General features: G+C 41.5%; 2 protein-coding genes across 7 annotated transcripts; both read left to right on the top strand.

Annotated features, from left to right (window-relative positions):
* Positions 1-712: 712 nt before the first annotated feature.
* LOC106746287 (rabphilin-3A-like) lies at positions 713-9010 on the top strand. 5 transcript variants are annotated; one of them, XM_014622719.1, is made up of 12 exons: positions 713-1234; positions 2747-2889; positions 3084-3216; positions 4962-5474; positions 5696-6204; positions 6270-6451; positions 6536-6828; positions 6930-7073; positions 7218-7641; positions 8019-8209; positions 8335-8487; positions 8695-9010. In XM_014622719.1, the coding sequence occupies exons 2-10, from the start codon at positions 2828-2830 to the stop codon at positions 8144-8146; spliced, it is 2388 nt and encodes a 795-aa protein (XP_014478205.1). In that variant the 5' UTR covers positions 713-1234; positions 2747-2827; the 3' UTR covers positions 8147-8209; positions 8335-8487; positions 8695-9010. The 5 variants fall into 5 exon arrangements, with proteins under 5 accessions (XP_014478205.1, XP_014478233.1, XP_014478223.1 ...); XM_014622747.1 differs by having other exon boundaries at positions 713-2889; positions 4962-5194; positions 5303-5474; XM_014622737.1 differs by having other exon boundaries at positions 713-2889; positions 6569-6828.
* Positions 9011-9994: 984 nt separating this feature from the next.
* Positions 9995-19689, top strand: LOC106745503 (elongation of very long chain fatty acids protein 6). 2 transcript variants are annotated; one of them, XM_014621182.1, is made up of 4 exons: positions 9995-10133; positions 10532-10748; positions 14929-15289; positions 17920-19689. In XM_014621182.1, the coding sequence occupies exons 3-4, from the start codon at positions 14964-14966 to the stop codon at positions 18470-18472; spliced, it is 879 nt and encodes a 292-aa protein (XP_014476668.1). In that variant the 5' UTR covers positions 9995-10133; positions 10532-10748; positions 14929-14963; the 3' UTR covers positions 18473-19689. The 2 variants fall into 2 exon arrangements, with proteins under 2 accessions (XP_014476668.1, XP_014476660.1); XM_014621174.1 differs by lacking the exons at positions 9995-10133; positions 10532-10748 and having other exon boundaries at positions 14569-15289.
* Positions 19690-20569: the final 880 nt, after the last annotated feature.

Raw genomic sequence — 20569 nt, 5'->3', positions numbered from 1 at the left:
GGGGGGGGGAAGTTTGTGCAGCCACTGGTTGCGCGGTGACGTGCGGGAAATCATCCCCTTTGTATTTCGTCCAGTCGTCTGGTAAGGACGTTGTACCTGCCTTGTACCACCGCCGTTACTAAAAGAGAGGGAGGCTCGATCGACGAACGGATAAGTGAGAAAATCATCGCGGCGATAACTGAAAGCAGCCGACTTGTCCTGTGTAAAGCTCGATCGAGCTTTCCTCGTAGGAACTTAGAAGAGACCGAGGATCTCCCTTCGGGAGATTTAAGGAGTATCGGCGAACCAAGGCGGAAGAAGGGATTCCTTTCGATTATACCAGCGACACTGTTCCCTCTTATTCGCAACGTCGCTACATGCGTGCATGCGTTATTTTATAAAATTAGCAACCCAGTTCCAGAGGGACGAGGGAGCGATAGCCTCCTCGTGCGGGGAGTCCCCCTCCCCCCGTGTTTTACGTGGGGAATGCCCTACTTCCTCGCCAATTCCACGCGTCGCTCGACCTGCACGATTATCTAGCCACTGGCTGTGATACATTGAGAAGCGGGCACGCGGATAGCTCTAATTGCAAGAGCGGAGAGAGAGAGAGAGAGAGGGAGAGAGGGAGAGAGCTGAAACAACGCGCGACGGGACGGCACATGCGTCCACGCCTGTTGCGCTCGATTCCTCGCTCTTCTCTGCGATTCCATCCCTTCGCGCTGACACCCTTGCCGCCGTCGCCCGTCTCCTGCCACTTTCTCTTTCGCGTCTCTCCTCTCTGCGCTCGATGGCTTCGTTTGATACATCCCTGCGGATCGCATGAGTTAGGGCAGCTCTCTCTCTCTCTCCCTTTTCCTCTCCTCCTCTTCTCGCCAACTTTCCACCCACGCCGCCTCCATCCTCTCCCGCCCGCGCATTTTACCGCCATTCGCTGATATACCGAGTAGAGTCTCGCGCATAGGAGCACAGTTCCTAAGGTATAAGTAGCGAGCACAATAGCAGTAGCCAGCAGTCAGCACCCACTTGTTGGTTGGATGACGACACCGTGGTGGCAGCTCGTGGCGGTCGCGCTTGTGACGATCAACTCAACGACGACGACCACTACCACTACTACTGTCTGTGCGATCGCCCGAGCTCCAGTGGACAGTCGGGGCCGACGCACGTTAATTAGCGCGACGGCTAATTGACGAGGTGAGCGCCAACGTCGGACACCGGCCACAGCTACGACCTCTTACAAACGCCGGATTGCAACCCGGTGAGTCTCCGACGGCCTCTTCATTTCTTTCTTCTTTTTCTCTTTTCTCTCTCTCTCTCTCTCTCTTTCCTTCCCTCCCTTTTTCTCTCTTTCTCTTCCTACCGCTTCTCCCTCGAATCGTAATCCAACGACTCCTTTTCTCGACACACATGCGGCGTGTACGCGTTAATGATACTGTGCGGTGTTAAGTGTGCAAATAGGTGCGAATTTTCCGTTCCGCTCCGCAATCCGTCACGAATCCCGGGTTTTTAAATTTTGCCTTTTTAAATTTCTTCTCCCCTACTTCCGTCACATACCGTGTCCCTTTTCTTGTTTAATTAACGCTCCCGAGAGATACGTACTTCCGCGTCAGCTTTGACTGCGCTCAAGTTCTCGTCTAAATTTAGAAAATACCGTAAACACATATCGCGCGTTATATCTGGACATATGGGATATCGCTTCCTGTTGCTTTCGTTCAGAGCAACGTTGCCGATACGTTATCGATAAACGAGGCACACAAGTTCGTAGCGACGGCGTGCGTTGCCATGTGAACGTCGAATCATTCTACCTCGTCGATTTCAGCACACGTATCCGATGAAGGAGGCTCGCTTTCGGAGGGAGATTGTACGCTGTGCGTAGCCTAATTTATGCACGCGGCCTAATCGAGCATGCGATAAACTATCTAATTACGTGGCTTGCGCGAGCCCCGGTGGTGAGGCCCGAAGTCGCGCGAAGAAACCGCACGAGCCTGGCTCTCTGGTTCCGTTATTAATAATGGAATAACGTGTGCGCGCGCGGTTTACGCATCGTTGACGATGTCACGCACGTCATCATCGATTGATCAGCAACGCCGACGTAACGCAGCCTCGCCGGTTCGATTGATTGCGCTTTCTTTCCTTCTTTCTTTCTTTCCCTCTTCGCATGCAGGCGGTTTGTCCGTCTCTGCTCGTTCGCCCGCCCGCTCGAGCGAGGAAAATAGATCGCTTGCGAAGGCGTACCGCCGGCGTGAAATCTCGTCAACCGCACCGGTTTCCGTTTTAATATACATCTGACTCTTTGTCTTTCTTCTCTCTCTCTCTCTCTCTCTCTTTCTCCCTCCTCTTCTCCCATCGTGTGCTAAAGCAGGTACTGCATTTTCCAACGACTTTGTTCCTTTTTTTAACGCCGCACGCGCGCGCGCCCGCGTGCGCGCACACACGCCGCCGCTAATAAGACAAGTATAAAAGACTTAGAGCCGCGAGCCGTATGCACCATGGAAATATCGATTCTGTTGCAAATATAGTCACTTTCGTCGAGGGTTCCTTTGTTCCCTTTACCGCGGTGAACCGTACGCGATCCGCGCGCGCGATGAACAATGGCACCAGATAGCAAGACGGCGGCGGCGGATTTATTGAATTTTCCGCGGAAACTCCCGCGAACTCCGTCTGTAAATTTACGCGTTCGCCTGGCGCACGGTGTTCGATCGGCCGTGCACGACGAACGCGCGACGAAGGTAGAGTTTGATTCCGCGCGTGCTGTCTCGGACATTTTCAGACACGGCGAGATCCCTCGGCGACGCCCAATCACCTCGCATCGGACGTTGAAAGATCTAAATGCAGAGTAAGTCTCAGCGAAATGGCCTGGTCACGCGGCAGATGGGTTTGCCCGGATGATCGGCAGCTCAAGTTTCGGGCTAGGTGAGTTCGTTTCACGCCTCCGCCGATTTCCCCGCATACGCTAGAGTGATCGGAATTAACATTTTTCTTCATTATTTCGCTACAGCAGCAAGTTTTAGGGGTTACCCCCTTCTCCCCCTCCAAGTTTTATCCCCTTTTTGCATCCACTTACCGTTGAAGCACGTATAATAGAATCTCGCATACTTGGTACTTAGGTTGAACAAAGGATGGTCCCAAAAAACGAAATCCTTCGAATGCCTGTGGCCTCATTATTCGAACACTACCGTCACTCGTGGCACCCAACAGCCTTACTTGCTCACCGAAAACGAACGACAAATGATTATTCAGGTAAACCTCGCTCGATCCAATTCGCTCGACCTTCCGATATCGCTGCTCTTCAACACGAACTTTGATATACAATGAGACTGATGCGATTCCCCCCAATGAAAGCATTATTCTAAATCGATTTCGATTGAATTTCCAGATATCGATCACGTAACGTCTTCTCTAGGGCGGAAAAATGAAATGTTTTCAAACAAGAAAATTTCACACTTTTCACGAACTCACGCTAGAAAAGAAGATTCATAATCAACTCCCAGGGGGTCACAAATCCTCTCCTCTAGCGTGGGAACTCGTGAAAAGTATAAATTTTCTAATTTGAAAATATTTCATTTTTTATATTTCCGCCCTGGGGGAAAAGTTAACCCAGATAGCACGACGATGAATTTTTCAAGTGTTTCTAAAGTTTTCTCCTTTCCTGAATTGTACTTTTTTAAATAATTCATAGAAGACTACTATAAGAATGATCTAGAAAGTTACATGCATCATGATTGGAATTCCTGAAAACATCTTGAGACATTCATATAGAACTACTTTATGTCAACAGATGTATACATTAAAAATTCAAGAGGGACAGCGTTTACGAACAAAAAGAGAAATACAAAATACCCAATGTACACTAATTCTGAAAAGTAACATTACGTCAAAATTATAATTTGCCGTTCAACAATATAAATGTTACGTATAACATGTGTTATACATAGCATTTATACTGTTGAGTGGAAAACTATAATATTGATGATACGAATTGATTATTAAATCAAATCGATCTTATATTAATGAATTGAATTCAAAACAGTTGATCATATAGCAATGTCACGGCTGTGATCCGGGGATCTTCTTTTGAAGAAGATCGATTAAGAATGCCGTAGGAAATGTTTTATCTTGTGAAAAACGTTGAGGATAATTCGGGAGAGCGCGCGCAAGAAATAGAAAATCGTGAGGAAAGCCTCAGGACGTCGACAGGAACCAGAAAGAGACGACGCGCCATCGGTAGAATCTAGGAAGAGGCAGTGGCAGACCGCAAGCTGCAGCACATCGGCGGGAACCAGAAGGAGCCGATGGAAGACCGCAGGAAGCAGCCGGCAGGAACTAGAAAAAAACGGCAGAAAAAAAACGAGACTGTATAGAACAGCGCCGGAACAGCGAAACCGTGAGAAGTGGTTTCGATAGTGCATATGCGCTAAAACTCCGTGCAACTCTCGATACGTTCTCCGAACAGGAAGAATTGCATTATACGCAGTCATATTTTTAGGTTATAATGTAACAATATTTATGAAAGTCCAGTTCAATCACGATTCAATGGAACGACAATGGTGCCGCTTTTCTTCTTTTCATTATACTGAGATATCATTTATTTGTGAAAAAGGACCCAATTATGATAATGCACACACAAAGCACACACAAAGCTGAAAATAACACAGCGTTTGCTGAACTCGGCCACAGGAAATCATTGTAACAAACACTCATAAACTCTCGCGAATTAGAATATTCAACGTATCAAGTCGCCAAGTATTCGTTATAATGAACTTCTGACGGAATATTTCAAGACGAACTGTGGTTAATTCTTCAAGAATTCGACAGATATTCATTTATCTCTAATTCTGTACGTATACTTTCAAGTGAATTCTCTATGAACTTCTATTCGTCTCTGTGTTATATCTGGGAAGTGATCGATACTCGGGAAAACTCACAAAGAATTTTCAACGGGAGCCGATGCAGTGGTTCGGGACTGACGACAAGTTTCTCCGCAGGTGATACAGCGGGACGAGGCTCTGGACTTGTCGGAACAGAAGCGAGTCGGCAGGCTCGTCGAAAGACTGAAGAATGTGAAGCAGAACGTGTTGTCGGCCACGTCTAGGCAGAGAAGCGGCTGTGGAATACGGTGCCGTGTCAACGGCCGTTGCGTTTGTTCCTGCGGCCTCTGCGGCGATAGATTTGGCACGGTACTGGGGGCAAGCGGAAACCTCTGCAAGGACTGTCGAAAGTACGTATGCCAAAAGTGCGGCATCGAAATCACGAAGCCTAATCCGTTGGAAGGAAGTGACAGCGCCGACGGAGAGGGAAGCAAAGTGCCCATGCGAGGCTCCTTCAGGTTCCTCCAGGAACAGGCGATGGTGTTCCGGCAACGTATCATTCAGTGGTCCCACGGCAACGCGCACAGGAAATACCTCTGCCTGATCTGCGCGGAGACCAGGGAGATCTGGATGAGGAGCGGCGGCTGGTTTTTCAAGAGTATGCCCAAGTTTATCCCGCCGAAGAAGAAGGTACGAGGAATTCGCGAACGACATTCTCGACGTTCCGAGTGAGAAGTTCTCGAGGAAAGCGATAGCGTTGAATACATATTTAACCACGAGCTTGCTTTAAAGTATTTCAAGAGAAAAAAAAAGTATCACCGTAACGAACGGTTTTATGAGAGAGAAAGAAAGAAAGAGGCGCTTTATGAATCTTCCGATCGGCTTAATAGATCGCTCAAACTTGTGCGTAGGAGCGTGGATGGACGTCGACGTGGGCGATAGGCCGTCAGAACAAGTCCTCGGAATCGACCGATCAGCAGGATTCCTCGTCGGACGATGAAACGGGAGGAGGGCTCTCGATGGCACGTGGCCGTCCCATCTCGCCCACAAACCTGCCGTGCAATCGCACCCCCATCAAGTCAACAATCTCCAGCCCCGTGCCAAGCAGCATCTCGTCGCCGAGCACTCCCCGAGGCAAGCCAAGCGGCTCGTCGCCTTTGGGGCACCGCGAGAACGGTCCGGACAGGCTGAGCAAGCCCTGCCTGTCCCAAGGTGGTCAACTGTCCCCCACGGGCTCAAAAGGCACCCTTCGCTCGACCGCGAGCGGCAGAAGTCCACTTCAGCAGCGCGTGTCCTTCGTGGACGACGAGAAGGATAACGAAGCTGAAGTCGACCTCCAGGAAGAGGCAGTCGAGGAGGCGAGTAAGAACGTACCCGTCCACCTAAATCGATCCAAAGGCCCTAAGGTACAATCTCTGAGGTACGTAAGGACGAGGATGGCGAGCTGCTTGCCGATGGAAGTTACGCAAATTTATCTCATTGCAGAATAAGAACGCCAACGGCGACGACGTCGGTAGAGCAGTCTCGAGAAACCGATTGGCACTTAGAGGTGAACGCGGAGCGGGACGCGAGCAAGCCCTGCCAAGATCAGGATAGTTCGTCCAGCGATACTCACAGGAACAGCCAAGTCGTGTCGCCGAAGATCCAGACACCGGAATACCCACAAGGTCAGTAATCATGTCTCGCAACAAAGTAAGAAAATACGGTTTAGTGCAGTTGGAGAAGAGTCTGACTCGAAACGCACGCAACAGAAAAAAAAACTCAAATTCCCGTACCGAAGACAGAAACAGGACAAGACTACGGAACCCTAGAGGTCTTCCTGCGATATGACCCAGCGGATCAGTGCCTCCGCTGCAGGGTGGAGTGTGCAAACGGCCTGATACCTATGGACATCGAGGGCCTCGCCGACCCTTTCTGCAAGCTGAACATACTGCCCGTCAAGAAGGCAACGATGAGCAAACTGGTGCGAACGAGAGCGGTGCACCGCACGCTCAACCCCGAGTTCCACCAAACGGTGAACTTCAACCGCACGACGGAAGCAGATGTAAGTACTAGTAGATGATCCTAACAGGTGCGACTGCACACAAGTTCACGAGTTGTGAACAATGAGTTATCATGAGCTCATGTTGGAAATCTTTCCCTCAGATCGCCAGCAAAGCGTTGCACGTCTTAATCAGCCAGGAGGATCCATTTGGCGAAGACTTTCTGGGCGAAGCGAGGTTCCCCCTGCACGAACTGCGGCCGTACGAAACAAGGCACTACAAAGTTTCTTTGCAGCAACACTACCAAGTATGTGCGTCAAATCGCATTGAACGAAAAGAAAAGAAGAGAGAGGGAGAGAGAGAAAATGTAGAGATAAATAGAGACTGTTTCTGCGTGTAATTGGGCGGAGCAAACTTCGACAATAATTTCTCGAATTATCCCGATTTGCAGGTAGACAACGAAGAGGACACCTGGGGCATGTGTCTAAGTTGCCGTGGGGTGATCCAGGTGAGCCTCAACTACTGCACGCGCCGGAGAGCGTTGTTGGTCACGGTGCACCGTGTCGCAAATCTCCTCCCCATGGGCAAAGACGAGCTTTCCGATCCGTTTGTCAAACTGGCTCTCGTCGAGAATGCGAACGATAAACTTCGGCAGCAACTTTCAGACTCCTCGACTGCGCGTGCCACTGTCAAGAGGGTAAGCGGGAAAAAGAAGGTCGAGCGCAGCCCGCAGTGCACGAGCATCAAACGAAAGACAATGAATCCAGAATGGAACGAAGAGTTCTCTTTCGTGACTGCCTCGACGGAGCTGACGAGGTTGACGCTGTGCCTCTCCGTCTGGGACAAAGTCTTCCTTAAGAGGAACAATTATATGGGTACTATGCATTACGACATATTCGTTACAGGATAGAAACCATGGACGGACTCATTGTGAGATGAGAAGATGCCAAAGAAAAAGTGGCAGTTTCTTTTTATTTGAACAAAATAATCTAACATTAGTTTGTTTTAAAGTCTCGTTCGTATTAATGTCATTTGGTTGCAAATGATATTTCGTAACGACAGTAACTATTGTCGATAGTTACTAGTCGCAATTCTAGGTTTATATTTAGATTAGAATCGACAAAAAATTTCGAGCATCGACAGACCGCTAAAGTTCGACGTCGATTCGACTCTTCATTTCTGGCTGAAAGAGAGCGTATCTCCGAAACAGACACTCTGCGAATATCGCTAGGTATATTCTTAAAAATTCCAGGCGGCTTGATGCTGGGTTGCGGCAGCAAGGGTGCTCGTTTGCAGCACTGGATCGATACCATCAATACTCCGGATCATCGTCATCTAGCGTGGCACAACTTGGCGAAGATCAACGTGCCAATGGAATAATAATACGGTCGCATGCGGGAAACAAAACTGAACGACACGCGCGGGACACCACGGACTTGATCGGTACGTTATATAAATGCAGATATTATGCATATAAGGTTCATATAAATTATGTATAAATTCAAAGAGAATTATCGCGATGTAATAATAATATGACATCATTAATATATTAATAGATGCTCGTTTAGGTGGCGAATTATGAATCGTTCTCAGGGATAAGGGGCACTTCGGCGACAGTATTATGCAACTTTTATACCACTTGTGTTATGGAAGTTTTTTGATTAATTACAGTCCAGAAATCTTACCTATCGGGATCAAAACACTTACTTTTGCTGCCAAGGGTAAGTAAATCTATACTATATACAATATATATATATACATACATACAGTGGTGGACATATATTTACGTACAGTTATATATATATATATATATATTAATATGTATAGGTATGTATGTATATATGTATGTATTAATATATAAATGTATATAAAATAATATTGATATATTATTTTTAAAAACAAATGGATATATGTGTATTATCTTTTAGGTATGTTAAACCCGTGAGTTTCAGCTTCGCTAAGCGACTGGATGGATGATGTAAATTTTCTACAATAGAATACGTGCCAAAATACGTAATGCTAGAGGTGATTTTAAAGAAAAAACATGATATCAGCGCCGATTATCGGTCCCTCGGAGTTCTTATATTTGAACAGCTTACACCTTTTTTTATCTCTGCCCCGAGATCTTATAAAAACATAACATTATCTTGAAAAAAATCAACGTTATAGATCTTCATAGATCCATCTTGCAGGTTTTTAATGCAAAGTGTATATCGATATTGAATAAAGTTTTATTAATAGCAAGTGAAGGTAGAACTGTGCAAAAATCAGCTAAATCCGCTTTCTTCAGTGGCTCATTCAAAATTTAGTTAACGATAAGAAGATGGGTAAATATTATGTAATTATCTTAGGAATATGCACAGAGTGATACCAAACGAAGTAACTTTTCGTTTATCAAAAATTCCGTTCGAGTGATAGTTTTTATATGTGAGAGCTATTTCAAGTTGCCGAATTAGTGTATTAGATTGCGCGCAAGTCAATAATGACACGCGTCCCGCGAAATCATGAAATATCATGTGAGTCATATGGATTGTTTTCTTTTCACTTCATTGAAGAATGATCAATATGCTAATTCGACAATATTTAAATAGTTCTTTAAAAACTATCCTTCAAATCGAATTTTGGTAAACGAAAAGTTGTGTCGTTTGATACAAAAAATTCTCTAGTGCACTCTTCATGCGGTTATTCCGCCGCGCTCTATGAGATATTGTTTATTATTAGTACTATTATTATTAGTTTATTATTAGTACTATTTCCTTGAAAAATCAACACGGTGCAAATATATGAAGATAGAATGTGATGCGCGTGTCGACGATTCAAATGGATTCAAGCCTAATAAATTTTGAATGCTATTGTGCCGATTGTATGCGTTACAAGACGAAGAAAGTGATAATAAGTAAATTTAAATATACCCGGCTTTGTCGAATTAGAATACATGGTTTATTTAACAACAATATTTAAACTTTCATTCAATTCAGGGTAGAGTTCGCTCGTTATTGATGCATTGTGAGGGATTATTCATGGAAATATCAGTAAAGTGCTATTATATTATCTTATTTCTTCATTTACGAACAATATCTTTTTTTTGCGTTAAAAATGCTGTTACATGATCACATGTTTGATTTCAATAATATTTGAGAAGTTCCTTACCTGTCGTATATCCATACAGAACGAGCAATTATAACATCATGACATCAAGTCAAAAGTCCCGCCATCTAGGGAGCAGCTAGGGACATATCTGGGCGGGAAATTAACGGGGCGTGGGACCCCGACGACGATAGATGTCAGTGGTACGGGTGTGGAAGGAAAGGGGGTTGAGAGCGGTGTATAAAACGACGAGCGGCAGTATCGCGCAACCTGTCTTATGGTGAGTGTGAATATGGCAACTTGATTTAGGTAGTGGTCCAAGTCGGTGGAGCGTTTTGTATACAGAGAAGACAGAGAAAAGGAAAAGAAAAAAAAGGAGGGACGATCGAACGAAACGACGCGCGGGAAAGAGAGAGAGATTGATCAGGGCGCGATCGTCGATAAAAAGATATCGAAGGAAAGAGGAGTAGAAAGAAAGAGGGAGAACGAGCGAGAAAGGGAGGGTGAGAGAGAAAAAGAGAGAGAGAGTGTGTGTGTATGTGTGAGAGAGAAATTGAGAGATCGACCGATTGTGAATCACGCGACGACGACGACGACGGGAGTACCTACCGCGTCTCTCTCTCTCTCTCTCTCTCTCTTTCACATTTGTTTATCTATCGATTGCACTCCGTGTATCAGAAGGCGCCGGTGCTACCGGACGCCCGGTGGTTTGCGCTCCAATAGGAAGTGGCCTTGCCCACGTCAAATACGCCGGCTCGCGACACGACCAACGCTCCCTGCTAGTAATTTGACAGCTTCGTTCTTTCGGGCTCCAAGCCGAACGACGCTCATCTCGCACCATCTCGCGCCTTTGACTATTCCGGAAATTTCACGAAAAGTGCAGCACTAAACGCAGGTAACGTACACCTATACGTATTTCGCGTATGCATGCCTCCGTATGTCTGTGTGTGCGTGCGTGAATGAAACCAATCAGCCAACACCTCGTACACACTTGTGTGCGCGCGTGTGTGTAAGTCGAAAATCATTCAGAAAGCACATTGAACGGCTCGACCTAAATATAATACGGCTATACACACGCGAAACTGCTTATTAACCTGTTTCTAATTATTTATCTTTCTCTCTCTCACTTACTCACTCACTTACTCTGTTCGTCCTTCTTTCCTCTTTCCCCCTCTTGCTATGTGAAGATCCTGCTGTTTCTCGTTTATATCATTAGCGTTGTCTGCTATTAATTCTCCAGAATGTTATGGTTTTACACCCATTTTTCGTGCCACGCTCAGTTAGGTAACATTATTACTTACTAGGTAAAACAGTATTTTTAAAAGACAAATACATACATTTATATAAGAACGATAAAATTCACTACTTCCGAGTAGAATATACGGGTATATGAGCATAATCGGTGAGTGTGTATGTTATGGTTATTGTGAATAGTAAATATTTAATGGTCGAGATCATCGGGAGACGGTTTTTTCGCACGGCAACGCTTTGCTCGGTAAATCGCGTCTAAAATCTCGTGTGTATAGAAATTTCCTCAAGAACCAAGAGACGATTGTTATGACTGAAAGCCTATCCGATCAAATTGCAGAGTCACATGATGCATATGCAGAAAAAATTGACCGTTCATGTATATAAACATAATTTAACATAAATGCATATGCAGCAAAAATTGACCGTTCATGTATATAAACATTAATTTAACATAATATAAACATAATTTTTGTATACGTATCATGATTAATTAATTTTTTTATGCATATGCAATATGTGGTAATTCAAGTTTGTCTGAAGAGGTCTTAATAAAGCTTTACTTAATATATTATCATTCCAAGTAAAACGATACGAAGCTAAACGCAAGTTTTTGTTTGTATATAAATCTCAATTTTTTGTATATAAAGTACTAATATTCTGCATAAACACGTAAACAGGTTTGTAATAGAATCTGTATTAATTTTTCAAGTGTCTCGGAATAAGCAACAGAAAGAAAAATGTATTTTTGGCGAATTATAACTCTCGAGGAAAAAAGTAGTTTCATAAAAATAGATGACTCGAACAACTTTCGCGTCTCATTCGATAAACGTAATTTCGAATTATTAACTGTACGTTTAACAAATTGATTTTTTCTATGGAGAATAGTATATTACTCAATAAAAATTTTCCCCCGTGTCGAAATTGGATCATTAAGGATTTGCAAAAGTTCGTTGAATACTTATTGCTTTCATTAATTTAAAAGATAGATTCAAAAGATGGATTGTTTCTACAACAAAATTATTAAAATTATTAAAATTATCATTAAAAAGAAAAGTGCTACATTCAAGTAAATATTTGTTAAGACGTATTGGAATATACAGTTGAGAAGGTATTCGTTGCTTGTAACGCCGTTACATTTAACTTTTCTTTCTTCAATGATTTAATAACGACGTGTATAATGTTATTTTCACTAGTAACAATAACGGTAAGGCACTTACATTTTTTTTTAGTTTTCGTTACTTAGAAAATAAAAATATATTCTTAAATTAAAACCAAAAGAACATTCAATGTTTAATGTCAATCGATTTTTTCGTTTTCTTACAAAAAACCATTTGACTTTCCTGTAATTTTCTACACCAGAATCTTTTTAATTACGTATTATTTAATACGAAGCAAAAATGGAAGAATAAATAAGTTGTTACCTATCCATCGTGTATATGCATTAAAGCATTAATTTGCAATAAAGCAATAATTATTCAACAGTTACAATAGACAAAATCATGTGTTTGACCTGCGATAAAACCGGAGCAACATAAATTAGTTGGTTAACCGTTGCCTAACATTAATGCGAAATGTTAGACAACAATTAACTAACCAATTTGTGCTGCTATGGTAAGAAAAAAAAAAACAAGTTATTCAATTATTCATGATGAAATCTTGTTATCAAACAGGAAATGATGAACTGAGAAAAAATCGTTCAGCAGGTCAATCAACAAAAATATTTCTCAAACACGTTTAGATAACGTTTGTGTGTTGGAATGTGTATGGAAACGTTAGTATATTATGAAACCCCCGCAGAAAAGTCTTACTGCCGATAAATTGATAATGATAAATTGGCCGGTGATAAATTACCGTTGCTCAATAGTTTTATTACTCGAACTCTAGTATATGTTTGAGAAATATTTCGTTTTGTTGATACGTTTTTGTCTTTCAAAAATGCCGTGAGACACTTATGCACTCTGCAAATAGGTGTGCAGTAATCGCATAAAACCCAGCCGATGAAAAACTATTCGTTCACTTATTTAATATTATATGTCTCTTATGAAAATATTTTTCGTGTAAAACGAGTATTAAAAGCGCAAAATATCAAAGTTATATAATCAGATAATCAAGTGTAAAATATTCAAAGTTCAAACATCCGTTACTGCGTTGCGAATTCGCATAAACAATAAATGTGAATGCTTCCTGGCGATATTTCTTAGTGAAAGTTCGAACGTCTAATTACGAGGTATGGGCGTTTCTTTATCCGAAGCTTCGTGAGGCTAATATCCGACGAATTCATCTCGATCAATGCTGCATCAATGTTGTCTTTCGGAATTACGGTCCGTATATTTTGCATTCGTTATCCATTTCACGACGCGATTGCCAAATGATATTCAGCGCAATTCACTATCACGTGACTGCTCGTTTACCTTTTTGTCCGTTTCCAATGCTACAAGATTGTCGCAGTAATTTCAACGTAATTTCCTAATATAAGTCTCGCAATAATATCTTCTGTTGCGTCCGATTTGCAACTCAAACTAACGGGTATGTATGTTTTCTGCAAGTTCTTAATCGCAACTTTAAGAGGTAGAACATGTTCCCTTGAAGAAACTCCAGTTTTTATCCGTCTCGGCATGCGTTTATCCTTCGAACGGTTACGAAGGGATAGAAAGATTTTTTCAATAGAAAAACTATTTTTAAGAAATAACGGGCAGAAAAATATTTTACAAGGATAACTATAATTTTATACACGATCGTATTCATATGTCTTACGCAACGATTGACACAGATGATTGTGTACTACTGGGTCAATTTATATCTATTAATATAATTTTCTTTTTCATATGTTTTGCATAATGATTAGGAATTCAACATTTTTACCTCGCATGAATTATACAATGTTTCCCATATTTGATAAGAGAGAATTAATGTTGTTAGAGTAATTCTCAGAAGATATATTTTTCATATTGGATATACAGGATGCGTTTGCGCAACTTACAGAGGTAAAAATTGCAACCTTTAATCATTTGGCTTTCCTTTGCCTGAGTAGTTATTAAAATCTATTTGTTTCGTATTTAGCAATGGAACTCTAACCAACCTCAGCTCTTCAACGACGTGTTCTTAGATACACACCTTGCCACAACATTTTCTTGACTTTTTTCCGCCATCTTGGTTCTTCCGCAAGAACACGCTTGAAAGAGACGATTTTCCGGCTTTGTCTGCGTGATTGTTCGCACCAGCGATTTCAATCCAACGGCGCATCATATGAAATATCGCGTGAGATCGAACGTCGAACTCGGATTGGCTTATTCGTTGCTCACGCGTGTGCTACTGCGCAGACGCGTGACTAGTCGCGCACAAAAACAAACCGATAAAACACGTGGTCGTTGACTAATGCCGATTATCTTTTTATCTTATTTCCATTTCTTTTTTATATCTTTTTTATATCTTTACAGTTTTCGAAGATGAATTCCTTTCAATTAGACACTGAAATCATTCAAGATTGCCGAATCAAACCTGTATTATTTTCGTGTTAAATAAAATTTTCAATGTGTGTGCGAATTTCGGCGAGGGAATTCCTTCGTAAAACTTGGTACTTTGAATTTACATCTTGTGAATCGAATGGATGTAGAGTTTCTGATTTCATTCCAAGTAGACATTAGTATACACACACACAGTCACGTGTGCGCGCGCACGCGCGTGTGTGTATACGTTTCCTAATTTCTTCAGAAGTAATTCTCTAATCTCTCGAGAGATAAAATTTCTCGATAAACGCGAACATTAGTCGTGGCTTTCCAGTGCGAGGCGACCAATTCCTCGCTTAATATTAATGTTTGTTGCAGGATCGTCCGAGACATCGACTCGAAACGCATCGAAGATGAATAAGGTAGATTATATGGAGGTGACCCTCCCAAATTATTCCTATATCTTCAACTTCGAGGAGACGTTCAGCCATTATGAGACCAAGGTGTGGATGGTGAACAATTGGAAGAATTGCTTCTATTATTGCGGACTGTACATGATCCTGATATTCGGCGGGCAACATTATATGGCCAGCAGGCCCAGATTCGAATTGAGGGGAATACTCTGTCTTTGGAATACGCTATTGGCTGCCTTTTCTATTATCGGCTTCACCAGGACTGCGCCCGAGCTGATCCACGTCCTCAGACATCATGGTCTACACCACAGCATTTGTAGTACAAGGTCGGTAGTTGCTTTGTTTTGCCTAACTATTTAACCCTTTGCACTCCAGCCTAGTAATGCATAGAGGCTATTAGTTCCAAATACATACCTATGATGTAGAAGAAAAATAGAGTCGTTTCAATAAAACAAAATTTTTATTTCTTAGCTATTTTATAACAAAACATATTCTAACTTATATTATAAAAGAAAAACATAAATTTTAGGACTTAAAATTTCTTAAAGTGCCGAGGTAGCAAAACAATCATGTCGCCGCTACGGCGACAGCGGAGTGCAAAGGGTTAAGTTACCAATGTTTAAAAATTACTGACGTAACTTCGACACGTGTCTTTGAGTCGTCGATACACTCAATAGGTGATGAAAAGGTTAATATTTAACATGATATATTGACGTAATGAACATCCTTCAGCCATACTTAATTCGCTTATCGCATATCATAAATAAGCATAAAGGTGAAAATCATATACAAGCATAATATGACGCGGATTCAATATGTGCTTCTTGTTGGTACAGAATACGAAGTACACTTTATTTCAATACTAAATTGCGTATAACCGTTATGAATAATTTAATATTATACCCTAATAGCATATTGGCCTTCAAGGCCAATATAAGCAAAACCAAACGTGAATTATTTACTTGTCACTTATTATTACTAGTGCTGTCAATTTCGACTACTGGAGTACACATACAGTCGGTCACTGGACGGTTGCAACAGTTTTATTCTTTTCTTACATGCCTCAGAATAAATAAAAATACGGCAAATTTAAGGTCACGGAACATATGCAATCGACGGCTAGATAGCTATTCAAATTACATACATATGCATGCGTGAAAATTATACGTTCGTATGTAATTATAACAGTTCTCTAACTTCCTACTGTGCTTACTTGCAAATCATAGGTCCACTTCATCATTCTTTATATGTTCCGACACGTGTAAAAAATCTGTTGCAACCGTCTTGTGCAACTGACTGTCTTTTTACAACAACTAATATAATTTGAAACGTTACTATTATCTGCTAGTGATAAACCGGCTCCACGTGATGAGGAATATGTCGACGAACGTCGGAAATTTATATTCTTCACGTATTAATAGTTATTGCGAAAAATTCTCTAGTGCAAACATGGAAACAGCAAAGCCACATCATGCGAGATCTAAATTTTATGAACGCGTCTCTACGCACAAAATTCATTTTGATTTGGCGACTATCCGATAAAAACTTTGCTTTTAATCAGGTTACGAAACAAATATCAGTTGAGATAATTTAGATATAATTAGAACCAAAAAAAGGAAGATATAAATAACTGGCCTACCGTGAAATTGTTTTTATGTAAATCGTTGCAACTCAATCAACAAGTTACGTGATATTACGCTCCTATTTCTATTCCTATTTTTTCTTTACTTTTTTTTTCTTGTCCAAATGTAAATATATTTTTTAAAATCTATATATATATATTTATTGCGTAATACTTCGCATAAATTTTTTAGTTCGTACAAAATTATGTTAACTGAACAATTTTCCGGTCGATCAGTCTAATAAATAGGTTTAATTCATATTAAAATTTCTGTAGCGCAATTCTATAACTGTGTTAACGACAGTGTTATTATCGTTATGTCGTCGTTGCGCAGGTATAACTTATAGCAAAAAAGTTGCGTAACGACGACGAATGATACGTCGTTAAAATTTACAAAATCAGGCTATTGGTCTCTCGCTGCAATTGCCTTGTTCGATGACATCGAAAGCAAAAAACGCAAGCCTGAAATTATCGCGAAATACGAGTTGAATTGAAAGGATATATCCTTTTATAAAATTAACCACTTGCGCTATGAAGACGTGCCACTCATGTCGAGATGCTTTTGTTCCAAAACCGCCAGCGACGTGTATACCACGTCGATAGGTATTTATCGCAGAAACAAAAATACGTGTGCGTCATGTCGACTAACAATTAGATCGTTCATTACTCGAGCTACAGTTCCAAAGTTCATGGCATCGCATAGTATCAACGATATCTTGGAAATATTTCAGAAACGATACGGTATGTCGTACGGATTTTTTTACACGATAATTCTTGTAGTTTGTGTTATATTCGTGTTCGTGTTATATTGTAGAGCGCGGCACGGCAACCGAAAGTTAAATCGTAATGCAAGTGGTTAAACATTTCGTTCGATCGATCGATTGACACATTTGCCAAATATTTCGAGAATTTTTCTGTTGCTTTAACAATCAATAAATAACTGTAAATTTAACATGACACGCTTCCCTTTTCAACCCTTCTTTTCATGATTTTGTCACGTTAATTTTACGGCTGTTTATTGAGATTTTTGCAATAAAAGAATAGCTTACGGAACATTCGATAAATGTATTCAATCGGTCTCACAAGTATAATTTTACGGACGACGTATACTCTCATTTCAACGTATTCCGCAAGAAATTTAGGGATATATACGTTTATCTCGCTTCTGGCATCGTTAATTAAGTAAGCTACAGCGGAGAGTCTTAATAACCGTAAAATTGCCGTTTTAACATTTGTTTCTCCTTCAGAAACTTAATCGGTTTCTCGTTCGCATCTCGCTCGAACGCATTTTCAACATATTTATTCATCATTTGCACATGAATAATTGGATTGCAGCTTCATTGAGCAGAACTGCGTGTCGGGCTTCTGGACGTGGTTGTTCGTACTGTCGAAGCTACCCGAGCTCGGCGACACGATCTTCATCGTGCTGCGCAAACAGCCGCTGATCTTCCTGCATTGGTACCACCACATCACCGTGCTGCTGTATTCATGGTTTTCGTATTCGGAATACACCGCGTCCGCGCGATGGTACGTCGTGATGAACTACTGCGTCCACTCCATCATGTACACCTACTATGCTCTCAAAGCGATGCGGTACAAACCGCCCAGGGCGATCTCCATGGTGATCACCACGTTGCAGCTCACCCAGATGGTGATCGGTTGCGCCATCAACATATCCGCCTATCAATACCTGGAAAGCGGCCATGTGGACTGTCACATCACCCGCATGAACATCCACTTCAGTTTCGCGATGTACTTCAGCTATTTCGTCTTGTTCGCGCAATTCTTCCACAAGACGTACCTAACCGACAAGAAAGCCGAGAAGAAACACTTCGCCAACGACGCACCCAGTCACATCGACTACAACGATAAGCTCAAAGCCAACTAAAGGCGGTATCTGGCACACCGGGGCGCCTGGGCGCTCTTTCCTATCTCTCTTTCCCTTCTGCCTCTTTCCCTCTACTCCCTTTCTTCTTTCCCCTTTTTCTGTTTCTTTCTCACGCCGCTGGTCGACGTAGCCATGCATTCAGGATCTATTTGTTCAAAGAGATGCTAGGGTTTAACGGCTTCTAAGATCTGTGCGCATTTCTTCTGAAAAAAAGAAAAAGAAAAAAGATCTGAACTCTTTGGATCTTGTGAGCCGGAATTGTTTGTTTTCGTCGGGGGGCGCCGAGATCTTAACGAAAACGTACACGAAAAGCCTAAAGCCTTATAGAACAATTTGTAAATCCTTAAGGTCTATAGATAAATCTTACAACCTAAGACTTAGATTAATTCTAGAGTTCGTACATCGTAGGACTCCGTATATATATCTATGTTTAATCTTCTATCTCAACAGTCATAGAAGCTACAAATTTGCAGATCCTCGGAGATTTCAAGTCGATAGATCCTAGAAATCGTGTTTTTCTGAAAAACAAGGAGAAACAAATTTTTGTAATTTATTGATTACTTATCACACTTAATTTATTACTTTGTTAACCTTAAGCATTTAAATTGATAACAGAAGCCGTATTACCCTAGAAGTTAGATCCTGGGTGTGGTATCTCTCAGGATCCTTATGTCCTAAGATTCTTAAGGTGGGACTCGGTGGAGCACAGAATCTACAAATCCTCGAGAGTCCGTAAATCCTAAGATACGTATTTCATACGTCTTACTTATAGGATTCGCAAAGAGACAAATGAATTCCTAAATATTCGATTTTATAGGACTTAGATATTATTGTTCACCGGATCTCTAGATCCTACGGTCCGTCGATCCTAGAGTCTAGGTTTTCCGGATCCTTAGGTCGTAGGGTACTAGATTCTAATCGGGGATCCAATTAGTATATCCAAGGTGGACGTTAATTAAGTATCCACTCTGCGCGTGGAGGATATCCTAAACGGAAGGTTCTCTTGGGGGAAAGCAGTGATTCTCCTTGTCATTTTTTTATATGTGGTGACATGTTACAAGTAAAGAGCTGCTTTCGCATGTAATACATATAAGCATACATGTGGAGGCGCGTGCGTGCGTTTCTCACATATGACCGGCTGTTGCACAATTGTTATTATGATTTTGTTACTATATGTATCTTTTGCAATTAAAATATTGAACATTATTTAATAACTATACTGGACAACAAGAGATAATTCTTTTTCTGTCACATGATTTATTTCAGCTTCGTCTTGTAGCAAATCCCATGCTGCATCTAAATGTACAATCCGATTTTTCCCATCACCCAAGTTTGGAAATTATCAAGTAACTATGTCGCAGAAATTACAACTCCGCGTAAGTAGATGACATTTTATATTGGAATACATTACCTTATTTGAAATGACTCGTTTATTATCTTCTTCTGTACTTTGTCTCTGGAATGTCTCTCTTGAATGCCCAGCGGTAGTTTGCTAACATAGTAGGACTCCACTTTCTCTGGTAACATTTTTCCATAGATGCTTCGTAGAACCGTTCTCAGTATTATGTGTGCAGAGTGTCCCACTTCCACCATACAATATTCATTACATCCTATGGCCAATTTCAAGTTCGAGTTTTGCTTGTCGAAAATGTTGACACAGAAAAACTACTGGGCAACGTAAAAATTCTGAATATTCCAATTTATAGCGCTCAAAAATACATAAAAAAGAAAAAAGACGCCTAAAATAATTCATGTGACAAAATGTTGAATGGTGTAATTTATGACCGGATATGAGTAAATAATATCTTACCGTAATTCTCACTATATATCAAATATTCTAAATCTTACCTTCAATTATCCTACAATATCCTGCAGTGCCTCAACTATAAAATCCAGAAATACGCAGGGAAAAATTTCACAAGTTTCATATCGCGATAAAATTTCAATTTTAAGGAAGGCTCTGAGCCTTCTGAAAAATTGTCGCGCGTTGAAAGGAAAAAAATTGATTGAACGTGGAGGCCGTTTGTAAGAAAACGTAGACACGTGAATAAAAGTCCTGATCTAAATAATACGTGCGCGACTACGAGGAGAAATATC

The sequence above is a fragment of the Dinoponera quadriceps genome, unplaced genomic scaffold (genome assembly GCF_001313825.1).
Source record: "Dinoponera quadriceps isolate SergipeBrazil2010 unplaced genomic scaffold, ASM131382v1 scaffold120, whole genome shotgun sequence".
Lineage (NCBI taxonomy): Eukaryota > Metazoa > Arthropoda > Insecta > Hymenoptera > Formicidae > Dinoponera > Dinoponera quadriceps.
Note: the sequence above shows the minus strand (reverse complement) of the source record. Positions and strands in the feature narration are given on the sequence as shown.

Bases quoted from the DNA above. Each gene is read 5' to 3' on its own strand.
- LOC106745503 (XM_014621174.1), top strand. From the start codon at position 14,916: ATGTTTGTTGCAGGATCGTCCGAGACATCGACTCGAAACGCATCGAAG. The intron at 15,290-17,919 runs GTCGGTAGTTGC...ATTGGATTGCAG, and splicing joins CACAGCATTTGTAGTACAAG to CTTCATTGAGCAGAACTGCG.
- LOC106746287 (XM_014622719.1), top strand. From the start codon at position 2,828: ATGGCCTGGTCACGCGGCAGATGGGTTTGCCCGGATGATCGGCAGCTC. The intron at 3,217-4,961 runs GTAAACCTCGCT...GTTTCTCCGCAG, and splicing joins AACGACAAATGATTATTCAG to GTGATACAGCGGGACGAGGC. The intron at 7,074-7,217 runs GTATGTGCGTCA...CCCGATTTGCAG, and splicing joins CTTTGCAGCAACACTACCAA to GTAGACAACGAAGAGGACAC.